The sequence below is a fragment of the Aedes aegypti genome, chromosome 2, assembly GCF_002204515.2.
Source record: "Aedes aegypti strain LVP_AGWG chromosome 2, AaegL5.0 Primary Assembly, whole genome shotgun sequence".
In the NCBI taxonomy this organism is placed as follows: domain Eukaryota; kingdom Metazoa; phylum Arthropoda; class Insecta; order Diptera; family Culicidae; genus Aedes; species Aedes aegypti.
Window position 1 is genome coordinate 150,157,256 of NC_035108.1, and position 15,131 is coordinate 150,172,386.

General features: G+C 37.5%; 1 protein-coding gene across 2 annotated transcripts in view; it reads left to right on the top strand.

The window, feature by feature from the left end:
• LOC5569019 (band 7 protein AAEL010189) overlaps nucleotides 1–15,131 on the top strand; it is a 427,266-nt gene that overhangs the window by 71,282 nt on the left and 340,853 nt on the right. The window contains exon 1 of one of the 2 annotated variants that reach the window (XM_021842720.1): nucleotides 14,095–15,012. The exons of the other annotated variant lie outside the window; for it this stretch is intronic. Coding sequence (XP_021698412.1) covers nucleotides 14,880–15,012 — 133 coding nt within the window. The 5' untranslated portion in view covers nucleotides 14,095–14,879. Of the gene's footprint in view, nucleotides 1–14,094; nucleotides 15,013–15,131 lie in introns of those variants that run through there. 2 annotated transcript variants of the gene reach the window in all.

Consider the following 15,131-nt stretch of genomic DNA (forward strand, 5'->3'; position numbering starts at 1 on the left):
GAATCTTTCTGATGACATCAGGCTTGTTGTGGAGTCAATTATTGACAATAGTTGATACAAAATGTTATTTTATTCTACATTCATATGCTCTTGAATAAACTAAAGCATATTAGAAAAGTTATTGTCAATAACATTTTATAATTTATGCAGAAATTAGCCTTCTTCCATATATTAATTTTTCTTTTGAGTCCCGCTATTTGAATAATTCTTTGCACTGAAGATTTTGATATATTTAGCACTAATTTACCCTTCTTTCAAACATTGGATTTTTTTTTAAATATAATGTGACCAAATTATAGGCATAAACTGTTGATTTGAAATTGAAACAAATTTCACCTTCTTTTATAAATAGGCTGTTCTTTTAAGATTTCTTTATTTTTTTGATTTTTTGTTGTTCCCAACTGACAAAATGGCGGCAAATGATAACATTGATCTGCTCAAGATATTAGCGAAAAGAGTAATCGATTACTGCAGTTACTTCGATGGGTTGTGCTACTTTTCCCGTAATGTCGGTTCCCCGAATGTCGTTAACCCGAACGCCAGTGTCCCGAGTACCAGTTCCAAGAATATCCCGCTTCAACAAAAAGTCCACTTCCCCGAAAAGTTTGTGGCACTCATACTTGTCGTAACTTTAAACATTTCAGGGTGGTGAACGAACTGGCCATCTGATATGCACCCTTCTTTATTTAATTGGCGGATCTTTCGAGTTTTACCGTCCTCAATGTTTTTGCCAACATGTGTATAGCCAAGCATGACAGAATTCCTGCTTCTTTTGATTGCTTATCGTTCTTGCTCGTTCACCTTCCAGCCCCTAAAGACTATTGCAGCACCTATTTAAACTGCATCACTTTTCGGGGAAACGAGTCATGCTAGGTACAGACATTCGGGGAACCGACTTTCAGAGAAACGACATTCGGGGAAAAGTAGGACAAGAGCTATGATTCTGAACGCAATTTTTTATGTCTTTTCGTTTCATTATGCCGCAATAGTTGTTGGTGTCCAATCTTCTATTGATTTAATAATTAATTTTGACTTTTTCTAAAAATAGGCTGTTATTTATTTTTTTTTTCTATCTTTATTAACGAGATTTTTAGCCCTGGGCTAGTTCATCTCGGGACCAACGGCTTTACTTCCCTTCCGAAGGAAGTCGTCACTGAATTTTTTAGTGACTATCTCGGGGATGGGATTCGATCCCAGGTCCTCGGCGTGAGAGGCGTGTGTTCTAACCACTACACCAGTTCCGTCCCCTGTTATTTATATTTATACTGTTTTGAATTTGATTATTTAGTCAAGCTAAATGTTCACCATTTATATATTTCGCAATTCTTGCAAGATGTGCTGTTAGAATAATAATTACTTTAGAACCTGTAAATATTCAACATATTCTTATGCAAACACAAGATCTCCTTTCAAGATATGCTGGAAAAATATTATTTCTTTCACAAATTTTCCCTCCTTTCTATAATAGACAGTGTTTTTGATGTATACTTTCAAAATTAAAATTTATATTGAATTGTTCAAAAGTTTTGCCACATATATTTTTTTTTCAAAAATGTGTTGTTCATTTGAGTTATGTTGTGAGAAGATATTTAGTGCTAGTGCCTTAAACATTTTTGAACGAAAAATAATCTGCTCTCGTATATAAGCTATTTTTGTATTATGCTGCAATAATTGATCTTTGGATAAGAGCTTTTAATATTTTGCAAATATTTTTTCCTTCTCCTACCAAGTAATTTTCATCAAGTTCTACGTACAAACTGGGACAGAGCTTGATCTGCAGCAAAATATGTGCGTTCCCTTTATTAATAACTGCGAACTTTCTTTGCCAATTTACTACTTTCAAATATGTATATCGCAACAACTCAACGATACTTTATGTTCTGTGGTGTGGAGAAAATTATTATTCCGAAAAGATCTTCCACCAGACCCGTCACGAGTTTTATTTAGTTATGTTCTCTTATTGACAATTTTTGATTTTTCATAGCTTGGATTATCTCTGAACGACCACCACCACTTATTGACAGTGGTGGAAAGAATCATGCCGTTTACGCAAAATGAACCAATATTAAGCAGGATCCACGCTCACACGCTCACGAACCAACAGCGACCGATTTGGTCACAGATTCTTGCATCGGAGAACCAGAACAAAACAAATGTAAAAAGAGCGTGATTGCTGGATGAGCAGAGTCTGCTCACAGCCGTTCTTTTTTCCTTTCATAGCTAATTTTGTGAATAATTGGATGAATTATGATTATAATAGATAGATTACAAACTAATGTACGACAGTATTGAGAAAATTGATCGATATGTGGTGTTATTGTAGAAATATCCCAGGGAATCGGACGCATGATTGCATGTCAAAATAAAATGATGCGATGCCCTTTACAGTATATGTGTTTGGGCGATCGTGAGCAAAGAAAGCAAGAACGCAATCGCACAAAATGAACCACCGATGCGGTGGCATTTTTCTGGTGTGCATGAACAGACTCTGTTCACCGTTTTACAGCACTGCTTATTGAGAAACCACGAAAATTTTTTGCTATGGGATCAGTGGTGTTGATCTCGGTAAAAGCTTCGAAAATGCCGATATTCATTCTAACTCAATCATTATGCCAAACGGCCATTATGTCAAACGACCATTATGCCAAACGACCTACGACAGGGTACAATCCAACAATGCATTTATAATGTTAATCAAATGGATCATTGCTTGACAGTTATTGAATAAATGCATGATAACATTATTAATACAAAAAATGTTGACTTTCGATCAAATTAATGCATTTGATATAATGCTTGTGGTTACTTGGGCTCTTTCAAGTAATGATACCATCGTGTGGCCTCAGAAGAGGAAGTAGACGCTTTTGGGGGCATTCTTTTAGGTAAACCTGCCCATTGGTCGTTCCAGTTGTCATGAATGGGCTGCTCCGCTTTCCACACGAGCAAATTGCTTAATCAATCATATATTTTTGGCAAACTTTAAGGCTAAGTAGCCCGTCATTCGTTTTTGCAACAATGATGACTTTTCAGCTTGCATTTCAAAGTGATAAAACTCAGTCTTGATAGTTTATATTGACTTGAAAAAGTATCACTGTACGCGCTAACATGCATAAAGTATGCTGATACTTTTTCAGCTGTGTCAGTGCAAAACCACCTGAATTTCTTTGATTCGAAATCGTGAGGTGAATTAGCAACAATCATCAACGACGCTTACAAATTTCAATGACGGCCTACTTCGCCTTAATATCTTCTGCTTTCTAACGTTCTCAGGGACATTGAATTTACCTGTTTGAATTACCTGTTCGTGATCCTTAACACTATACGGAGATAAATTTTGCCACTTTTTTTCCGATCGATGATAAAACGTTCGTGGTACCGATTTAAAACACGAGACACCGAAGAATGTTCCATTTCCAGCCGTCTGCTGATTTCACGATGAGATAGATCTGGATTTTCAAGGCACGTGCGCAGAATTTCTTTGCATTTCATTGCATTTTTTACTAAAATCTTAAAGTATACCTTAATTTTGATCCAAGCTACAGAATTTGAATACAATTATATTTTCACCGATCCCCAGATTACTAGCCCAAGTGGATACATTATCAAGAAATTTTTTGTTATGGTCTTTGCAAGATTTTAGCTTGAGGACTATTTACAAAGACTATAGCATCATCCGCAAGTTGTCCAAGCGTGCATGGTTCTTCCAGACTATTATCTGTATCCGGAACATTAAAATAATAAGGCAAGGAAATAAGACATCAGCCTTGGGAAAGCCTCATATAGCTAATTATAGAGTTTGTTAGTTGACCGAGAGTGAAGCTCATGTGCTTTTCTGAAGGAAATTGCTCCTTATCCGCAAACACTAGTGAATATCTGTTTGTTCATTTACAGTTACGAAACTTATTCGTCGTACAATGCGCTTATCGCGTATCCGGTGAATCGCGTCACCAATTATAGGTAACTCCCAGATCTTAGCCTATCCCACTAACTAAGGGTATGCGATATGTATTTTTTCCATGTCGATACGAAACGAAACGATACGCGGAATATCTTGCGCTGATAATAACGAAACGAAACGAAATTTAAAAATGTTTCGTGTAACTCGATACGAAATCAAATATCTCACGGAATTTTTCGAAACGAAACGAAATTTTTGAATTTGTTTCGCGAAATACACGTTTAAGTTGTTTTTTTTTCTTGTCAAAAGCTCGAAATTTGAAAATAGGCATAAAAAACGTCTTTTCAAATCCTTTACCATATGGAAACCTTAGCGTTGCTCAGCGGAATCCTTACATGTTTTGGTAGGACCCTTCTCTGTTTGTTTGAAATCTTCTTAATAACTTTATAAGGTTTCATTTCAACATATCTGACACTCACACAAGGCAATGAGTGGGTTTAATTTAAATGTTACAACTAAGAAGTGGGTCGAAAAGCAGTTACAAACATTTAAAACAATCTCAAAAATATTGAGAGGAGCCCAAAATTAATTTGATTTTTAAAAATGCCTTACATTTTTTTTAATCATGTGGATGTGATGTTATGCTAATATGTACCATAAAACCTGTAAACATGATATTCATTTTTTTTTGCTGTACTTTATGCTTTGTGGCTTGAATGAATGTGATTGGGGACACAAGTCGATAAGTGATCATGAAAACACTAAACTGAGAAGCAGACTCTGTCCCAGATGGAACATAACGCCAGTAAGAAGAAGAAAAATAAGTAACAGAGAACAGAGGAATCACTGGAATATTTGCTTTAGTATTTGCTGGAGTATTGAATTAAATTAAATTTAAAAAAATCCATCAACACATACCTAAAAAATCAATCAAGATAAATTTAAAAGAACTGCAAAAGTAATAAAGTCCAAGAGATATTGCGACGGCAACTTAACCAGGATTGCCTGTTGGGGTTAATTTAGAAGTTCCTAATAAATTTTCTGGAAAAGCCTTGCATAAACTGTGAATTAATTCTTGGAGGGATCAAATCTGGATGAATGCAAAGTTTTAGAGTAAACCTTGTAGAAAATTCTGAAGTTATTTCTATAATTTTGTAGAGCAAATACTGGAGAAATGATCCTTTTCCAAAATCTGTGAAGGAATTTCTGGAAGATTTTTGGAAGAATTAAGGATTGTTGATATTATCTCATTTTCAGATTCTTTGTTCAAAACTGACTACAAAATCACATTTTCACTAAATTTTAAGCCTCGAGAGTATTTTAAAAAATATTTGAAAATTTCGAAAAAAAAAAGTTTTGAACCTGGACTACATAGCATAGAGGAACCGCAAATAAGATTGACAAGTTCACCCATGTTCGTTCAGACTATCCGTCTTTCAATGAGCTAAAATTAATTTTGGAATTCCATCACGACTGTCAGTGTTTATTTGGCGAAAAGGAGGGTGTGGGGGGGGGGTATTCTCGGCCTTAGCTGTCCATATAGACTGCTAAGGCCGAGAATACCCCCCCTTTTCACCAAGCTAAAATTAATGTTTGGCTTATTTTTTTTTCTCGAAATTTAGATGTGCGAAAATCGAAAAAAAAATAATTTTTTTTGCGCTTTTCTATTGTGAAATACCCTAGGTACCCCACCAAACTTGAATCTAAATCTGGAACCATTTTGATGGTGCATGCAATGCATGAATCAAATTTATAACTGATTTGTGATTTTTACTAAAACAAATCATCAAAATCGATCGAACGATGGCAAAACTAGAGAATTTTGAAACTTGATGTCGGTATTGAAAAGGTTAAGACCATTGCCTTGCGACCAAATTCCAATACTTGTAATAATATAGGGTGTCGGTGCCATTAGTGGACTACCTATAGCTATAAAAAATCATAACAAAATAACGAAAAGCCTTAACCGAGATCTTTTGGCGTCAACAGAAAGATTTCACCTCTACAATATGGGAAAAATATAAAAAGAGTGATAAAACTAATTTTTTAACATAAAATCGCTTGAGCCACTATTGGTACACGTGTTCCAGTAATTGCGCTAGTGCTCCAGTAGTAGACGTTCGGGAATGATACAAGGAATTTGAAACAAAATGGTAAATTTTTACATAGGTTTAACATTTTTCCCTCGGAACAGCAATATATATCTTTCGAATGAAGCATAAAGATCATCTCTAGGGCTTTTCTTCATTTTTATACATCCATTTCAAAAACTGGTTCCATCCGTTCATCCACTATTGGAACACGACGGCAACTACTGGTGCAAGGGAGCAAATTTTTTGCATAAACTTAATTATTTATATGACTTTTTGATAAAATAAAAAGCTGAAATTTGGCAAATCGACTAAACTAGAGACGATCTATCCACCAATAATAGCACATGTCGTTTTTATCGAAAAATGTTCGTTTTATTCCATAGTCCAATCTACTGGTACATTACAACCATTGGTACCGGCACCCTATTATCAATATTCGCATTTTTTTTATTTGGGGGTCGTGAGGAAATAATGTCACGTTATAAGAGGAGAGAGGAGTTGGTGGTATGGTACAGCGTGAATAAACCTAGATTCATTTTTTGATATAAAATAATGATTCTACCCCATTACCTCGAATGCCATTTCACCGATTGCCATCACCCTGAATTCCATTACCCCGAATCCATTTTTTCCGAATTTACATTTATCATGACATGATGATATTGATGACATTTCCCCGCGATATTGGAATTCGGGGTAATGTCATTCGGGGTGATGGGACGTTCGGGTTTTTGGAATTCGGGGTAATGGCGTTCAGGTTAATGGGATTCGGGGTAATGGGGTAGAATCAAAATAATATATGCATCTCCCTTGTTTAAGGAAGGATATAAATCGAAGGCATACATCAGAATTTCAAGAGCACAAATCTAACGAATCCGACAGCGGTTCAAGCTGAACACTTGATCGATTGGCCATCGAGTAACCAATCGATAGAGTTTTCAGCTTGAATGGAGTCTGGTTCTTTAGATGTGTGCTTTTGAAGATTTGAGGTGTGGCTTTGGATCACCCAAATCAACGCGATTTTTACGGCGACAGCGACAAACAATCGCTGCGATTTTGCTGCTACATGTAGAGTTTTATGACACAACAACGAAATCGCGGAGAGCCTTTACTCATTGATGCGTGCTATTAATTTTATCTTCTATTCTCCTGCTGTTCTTATACAGAGTTGAAAGTGACGTCATAGCGGGAAAGCAAGAGAGAGAACTAATGCGCGCATCAATAATCTGCACCACCTGAGCAAATTCAGAACATTTGTGTACAAACAATTTTTGCGATATATTAACGGATTCGCTCAAAAGGACACGCGATGTTCCCCGGAGGAAACTGTGGTTTTGCTCTCTTCATTCTTATGAAGATATCATTGCGGTAGTTCATCAAACGCAGTTGTTCCTTTCCTGGGTTATTCGCCGCGAGGAATTTAGGGCAAATGGGCGTTTTTGGAAACTTTACAACGGCAGTGCAGTTTATCATATCCTGCGGACCAGTCAATACTACAGTCATCCCACAGTTATGGATAGCACACAGATATGGATCAAAGTTGAATTAAACGGAGAATATCTCATCAAATAGAGTAGCAACTACGCAGAACCCATTTTACCTACGTGAACCATAAATATATACAGCATCGCAATCAACAATAACATGCTTAAACACATTTGTTCCATTTGTAGGAAATAAAATGTCATACATATGCCTAGAAGCGTTGATTCATATTTGTGGGGCATTGAAACCCATACCACAGTTATGAATCTAAGATAAGACGATTCCTAAAGAAACGCCAAAACGTATGCTTTCACCAGCACACCATTCGTTTGCCTCGCAGATAATTTGCTGTTATAGTGTTCTGATCCATGATATGAGTCGATTTGATCCATGATACGGACCCATTTTTGACTGTAGCTGCTAGGAGTAGAAGCAAACGCTTTGCCTTTTTTTGTTCGAAATTAAACTCGAATTTCGCGAAATTCCGTTTTATTCCGTTTGTTTTCAACTTTCCGTGGAAATATTTTAACAATTTGGCGAAACGAAACGAAATAGCAAAATACAAATTTCGCCTGTGCGTGTTCCGTGGAATTCCGCGGAATTTCGTTTCGAAGCGTATTTGACGGAATCATTCGGTATTTCGCATACCCTTACCACTAACCCAATATCCTTTCCATGACAACTGTGGAGATGCAGAAGATCCTTCAGTGCCTAATAATGATGGTTGTCTAACTAATATTCCTTCCCTTCCTCGATGATCGTAAGGACGCTATTAATTGAATCTCTGTGAAAATTCGATTGTTCTGGTCAATCACGGAGTAATTCTCGCTGAGACCGCCCCGTTATTTACACTTGGTATTTCAAAATATTTAAAATTATGCTCATTTGAAAGCTCCTTTCGGGTAACTAAAGGAACTACAATCGGTTAGTCGAATTGATGGATCCCTCGGTAATTATAATCAAAACAGTTATTGGGGACCTCTCGATTTTTCACAATTCTTGCCTCACTCAAACTGCCATAATTCGAATATTTCTCTTCACAATAGCAAGGTGCTAGAAAGAGAAAACATAGGAGCTTCATTTACAAAAATAAAAATATTAGGCGGCCATATAATTTGGCCACCATATTGGATATCAATCTCCAAAGCCACCATATTGGATCGATCTCAATGAAAAAAAAAATTAAAATTTGCATATTTTGTTTGAAAACTACATAGCTGATGTGGAGCCTTAATTCGGAAAAAATCGAAATTCTAGAAACATTCACTATGCCGAAAAAAATATTTCCCCTCGAAATCCCCCCCCATTATTCTATGAAACTTACCTATATAGTCGTATTGCATTTTGCACATAAATGCAGCTGCGACCGTTTGCGACCAGATTGGCGGTGACCGCCAAAGTGTCGTATGTCTAACATGGTTTGATTAAGAACAAATTGTAGCTGTCAAGGATTTTTGAGTTTTGCATGTAAAATCATAGTAGGCTGCTCAACAATACACGTAAAAAGCCTCAATTGTACAGCTTTTGCGACTTGGTTCACTCTTCTGGTACATTCACTCACATAAAGCTGAAATCATGTTAATGTCACTTAAGTCAGCACGTGGAGGGGGAGGGGGTGAAAACTTTAGCACCTCCCCCTCTTAGCAGAAGAAATGCTTTGCATGTAGAACACGAATACATATCAAATTGCATGAATTTATGACTAATTTACCGACTTTCGTATTTATGACCGCCCCCCTATGTAGCTGGAACCGCTGTGGAGCGTGGCGTGATTTGCGTGTGACCCCTATGAAGTATCTAGACTGACAACATCAATATATGTGTGCCCGATACCGAATTGCATGTTCATTACAAGAGAAACATATTTTTCCATACTAGGTGGGAGGGAGTTCCCTATATTGACACCCTTCCTCTCTTTGTACTCCTCCTTTCTAGCACCAATGCGTATAATATCACATGTTGAGCAGTGTATAGTTAATTTTTCACATTTCAAATAGGCACATCACAGCAAGCGCACCGTTATATAACCGCAAATTACACCAACGCGATAAGAAATGGTCTGCAAAACTACACATAACTTTTGATGAAAACAAACATACACCTCTGATTTTTTCATATTTCGTGTAAAACTAGCTCAGCTTTCCAGTGATAAAAAAAACTTTTGGAATCGGGAGTTGCGAACACCATGTAAATTCAGTAAAATCCGATAAAATCCAATATAGCGGTCAAATTTAATATGGCCTCCAAATATTTTTATTTTTGCAAATGAAGCTCCAATGTTTTCTCTTTGTAAAACCTAAGGGGTTGTTGAAGAAATGTTCGAGTTATGTTAGTTTGAGTGAGGCAAGAGTTGTCAAAAATCGAGGGGACCTCAATAACTGTTTTGGTTATAACTACCGAGGGGTCCATCAATTTGACCAACCGAATGCAGTTGATTAGTTACCCGACAGGAGTTTTCAAATGAGCAAAATGTCTAAGCTTTGAAAGACCAAGTGTAAATAGTGGGCCGGTCTCAGCGAGAATTGCGCAAGTATGAATCATATTGTATCATTTTGAGTAGAACATCTGGCGGGCATCATGGATTCCTACGCCATCTTAGTTTTCAGCGGTAGGACATGTTGAGTGCAAACAAGGTAATAAACTCATTCAACTACATAAAATCAATACAGTTCTCGCATAACTTCTGATCTCGCCCTAAAAGCCATTGGTAACCATGTGTGTAGCTCGTTGTTTCTGAGCATTTGAATGGATTTTATTGCTATTTAACAACGCTTTGGGGAAGAAAGGATCATTATCTACCTGCCCGTGATGTTGGTTCGGATGTTTATTCCTTCTTTTGCTCAGAAACAACGAGCTACACAGCTGGCTACCAATGGCTTTTAGGGCGTTATCTCAGAGTATCCGAGAGTTGTTCTGGAAGCGATGTAGGTACGATAGGCAAACAGTTTCAACACTAAATAAATCGCACTCGCTCTTCCCGTGTGTGTAGTTATAATGGGATGGATGGATATGGGTTATGAAAGGGGTCCGCGTGGTCTGTAGGGATTTGAATTCTAAACTTGTAACCAACTCAGTTATTGGTTCACCAAGTGACTCGGTAGCTTTGTTGGAAAAGCACTCGTCTAGCATACAAAAGTCCTGGGTTCAAATCCCAGCCGAGCACGTGGATTTTTTTTCATAATTTCACCCATAACTTGTCCATCTTTACCACGCGTAATGAGTTAATTAGTTTAATAACAATGCGGATTGGATTACCGAACAGCTCAATATAAGCGTCAATTTATAATATGGGTGTAGGGATTATAAGATGTTAGAAGCAGAGTATAGTTAAAACAAAATATGTTCGTGAACCAACGAACTGTTTAACTAGTACTGAAAATGAAATCAATTCAGATCATAGTAGGCATAGGTTAACGAAAGAAAAAGAGGGATCAGTTTGTTGATGTGTTTTGGGAAGAATAAACGTGCTTTTATAATGATGAAGAAAGTGTTAATTATTTAGTCTAACTCGATTGAAATTCTAAGGAAAGCGTGATCGGGAAAGTGACTAAATTCGGCTACTTAAAAAGGTCTAGTCACTACAATGGGGTCATGCTCAAATTACGTCACGCTCCAAGAGAAGGGGGAGGGCGTCAAGCCAAGCATGACAAGCCTTACAAAATTTTCAGAGAGCCCAAAAACGACATAGGAGGGGGGAGGGTCCACAAAGTTCAAATTTAGCGTGACATAATTAGTGTACCATCACAATTGCGCCAAAATCCTAGATGACTGTCAAATTTATTCACTCCAAATGATACTACAATCCTTCACACGACCCGAAACAAGAATGTAGCTGCTCTTACTCAGTTTTTTCTAAGTTTTCTGAAGGTGATCTCAGAATTAAAAACAAGTGATGCGTTAATGGTGGCGCCTAATTACAGGGTATCCCAGAAAGTATGGGCACGACTTTGATAAAGCGAATCACAATATTTTTTCAAACAAATATTTTTTTTTAAATTTTTGTATTTTTTCTTGGGGCATTCAATGTTTATCCTTCCTTTTGGGGAGTTCAACTACATTGTATCTAAGATGTTCCACAAGAATTTATCTTTAATATTTTATTCGGCTTTGCTAGAACACATTTGACAAAATGACACATAAGATGACTTCACGAAATCATAACTTTTCAGGTATTTTCAATATAAACAAAAATAATTCTTTTCAAATCCACTTATGTCTAATATCTATAGTTTTGGATAGGAAACACAAATTTTAGATTTTTACTTATTTTAACGGATATACAAGGACTTGGTTTTGAACCTTTTAAAAATCGACCACAGCTGGAATCGGATTTTTAACCTATTCAAATTTTATCTACTTAAGTTAATAATTTCCAATAGAATAAGTGATAGTCTATATCTATAAATATATGACCTAGCATGAATTTCGTACGACAAAGTCGCTCAGATATAACGCGATTTGTGCAAAACATATAAGAGGAACTTACCAAAATCCAAAATCGTTAACAAACAGGTAGTGAAATTTTTTTCTCAAAATTCAAAATCAGATTTTTATCTGCACTAGTCTCAAAATGGCAGTATAGTGAAGTCGTGCCCATACATACATCTTTAAGTGTAAAATATCAATTTTCGATGCCTGAGAATTGATATCGTAATCAATGCAATCAATTATAAAACAATACAAAAAATGTTTAAAAACTCATGTGGGAATCAAATTTTGGTCTAGTGTGTAAGATTCATGTCCGCAATCCCTCGATCATCTAACCACACTAATGTAAAAGAGTTATCCTCTCCACTAGCAGCATCATTTTTGCATCACTAAAATATATTCAAATCGCAATAACTTTTTAGGTTTCAGATATGTTTGCACCTTTTATCACAATTTTTTAAAAAATTCTTCTGTTTTTAGAATCCGTATCGATTTTGATAATTGATCATCTAGATTCGGAAATATTCCGAAATTCCTTGGGAGCCGACGCGTAACCATAACCCACGTAAATATCTGAGGCTTCAGTTTTTTCTCAAGTTCGGCTATTCGCTTTTCAAAAAAATAATTTGCCGAGAGCTTGTTGTAAAAAAAAGAAACAAATTGGTGCTACCGTTTTTGAGTACTGAGCATTTATGTTTCTGGTACACCTTCAGTCGAAAACAGATCTGTTATTTTTATATTTCTTGGAGGCAACTTAAACGATTAGTATGATTTTTTCAGAGAAGCTCCTTATTACCTCACCAGCGTTGTGAACTACTCAAATTCTCATAACTCACTCCTGATATTTTTCATGCGTGAGTTGTCCACTACGCAACTCAGCAGTCAAAGAATTATGGATGCGTTGACTCATTGTCTCGTATTTCCACTGTTTTCTCGCACAAAGCCATGAATTCTTGTTAGTATGGTAGAATCATAATAATCTTTTCTAACGTAAACAACAACATTCAGTATTCAAGATATTTTGACGGGTTTATTTATTTATTTATTTGTCACCGTCTTGAATTAAAAATACATTCCCCAGACTGTATCTTACTCTAAGTTCCTTATTCTATTTTTAAAAACAAACTTTGAAATATTGAAGTCGAGTACAGCACTCACATTATTGAACGCACGAAAACATTTATCCAGAGGGTTATGAAAACCGTATGAAGTCCTGTGACGTCTAACAAAAAGCAGGTCACGTTCACGTAGTTGACGAGACGGAGCATATAGGGACACATTTTTCAACAGTGACGGACAATTGACATTTCCTACAATCAGATCGAAAACATGCAGTCTCTGCAGTTTCGATGACTGAATCATTTTTGACGGTTTAAGTGGGATTGAGGGATTTTGCATGAAAATGTCAAGCGTGAGATTTACGAAACAGATCTCTATGAGTTTGCAGTCGCGGGGGAGCTTATTGATTGAGATCTGAGTGGGAGTCTATCAACACTGTACTTCGCACTGTAAAGTGCACATTTTTTATAAATTGACTAAAAACAAGATTTAGGCCAAAAAAATGTATGCGGGAAGTGTCGGTATGCAAAGGAATCTCAGAACATCTTCAAATCTATATGACTGATAGTTGATATCAACACAAATTCGGAGAAGAAGAGTTTTTTTGAGATCTTGTAATAAAAGATGCAAAAAAATTTGAGTTACCAAAAGTAACAACAATTTGAATATTATATTTTGTATTGAAAAAATGGAGCTGCTGGTAAAGAGGTTGAAAACGAGTTTGGGGTTGCTGGTCGAAAGGTGTCAGGTTTGAATAATAACGTTAACACTTGTTTCCAAGCTGTTGATCAAAACCAGTAAATCAATTTTAACCACATAGCAGAGCCCACCATCCAGTCATATCCGACTCAACTCCCCGATAAAGTGCTGACTGCGAAAGGATAGATAAGCTCGCCCGTTCTCTCCTCTCTCTCTCTGTCCCGCTCTTGGGGCTTGTCCTTTCGGAGGAAGCACGTTGCTTTGCTCTTGTCGATTTTTTTGTTCTGTCGGTATATGAGCCGTATTCTCCACGACGCTTTTACGACCAGCCATCCAGCTAGGCATCCAACGACCGACTAGCAATCCTGCCGTAGTGGCAAAGTGGTAGATTGCGATTTCGGCGACCGGAACCAGTCAGCCAGCCAAGTCAGGCAGTTAGTCGACGTTCGTGTCCTTTACCGACAAAAGGTGCATGAATATTGTATGCCACGCAGATTCCTTACCGAGTTTCGTTTCTTACGTTGGCTTGGCGTGTGGTTCTCGTTTTCGTCTTACTGGTTGCTTTGAGGAGCACGGCTTGGGTCTAAGGTTTGTGCGGAGGCTAGTGAAGCAGAACAACCACACTGTGTCTGGATTGGATTCGGTGAATCGTAGCGTCAGGTGAAAGGAGTGTATTATAGGAGTTGCAGTTTTGTTGGTACATTTGTGCTGGCTTGTGGCGCGCGCTCGTTCAATTCTTTTGCATCTTCGAGAGATTAAAGTTTTCTCGGAAAACTTTTCAAGCAGCTCTACGTGATAGCGAGAGGCTCAAGTGGGGTTGATAAAAGCCGACTTGAAAGTCCTTAAGTGAATCGGATGCCTTTCAACGGGTGCTAAAGTTGAATCCACCTCGTGGTGTAATACCTGCGGTTTTTTTTCGGTGTGCGCTATCGAAATCTGGGTCTTGATGAATATTTAACGGCCGTGTAAATTACGTTCAACCACACACGTGTTAGGTGAACCGTGGGAAACCGAGGTGTGATTAAAATAAATTAGAGCCCAGCGTGTATCCCCGAGTGCATCCCGACTGGTTTGGTGGATTGGTGGAGAGTCGACCGCTGACCACGAAGCGCAGGAAGCGGTCCAGTGGATTGTGCACCAAATCTACGCAATTGCTGTTCGCATCGAGGTTCACACATTTCGCAGGTTGCAACTAACGTATGTTAGGATTGTGCTGAATGGCCCCGACTATCAATCCGGCGACGCATCCGATAAAAATGCTCCAATTCAACACCAACAACAGTAATTCCCGTGCCAGCTCGACGCGGCGACCGGATACCACCGCTTCGGGATCGTCCATGTACACCTCAGGTTAGTGGAATTTCGTGTCCGGCCAGAGTTTATGCATATGGTTTCTGTTCTATTTATCTGTATGTTGTTGGTCGAGTAGTATTGGTATTAATTAGAGTAATTTATTATATAGGTAAAAC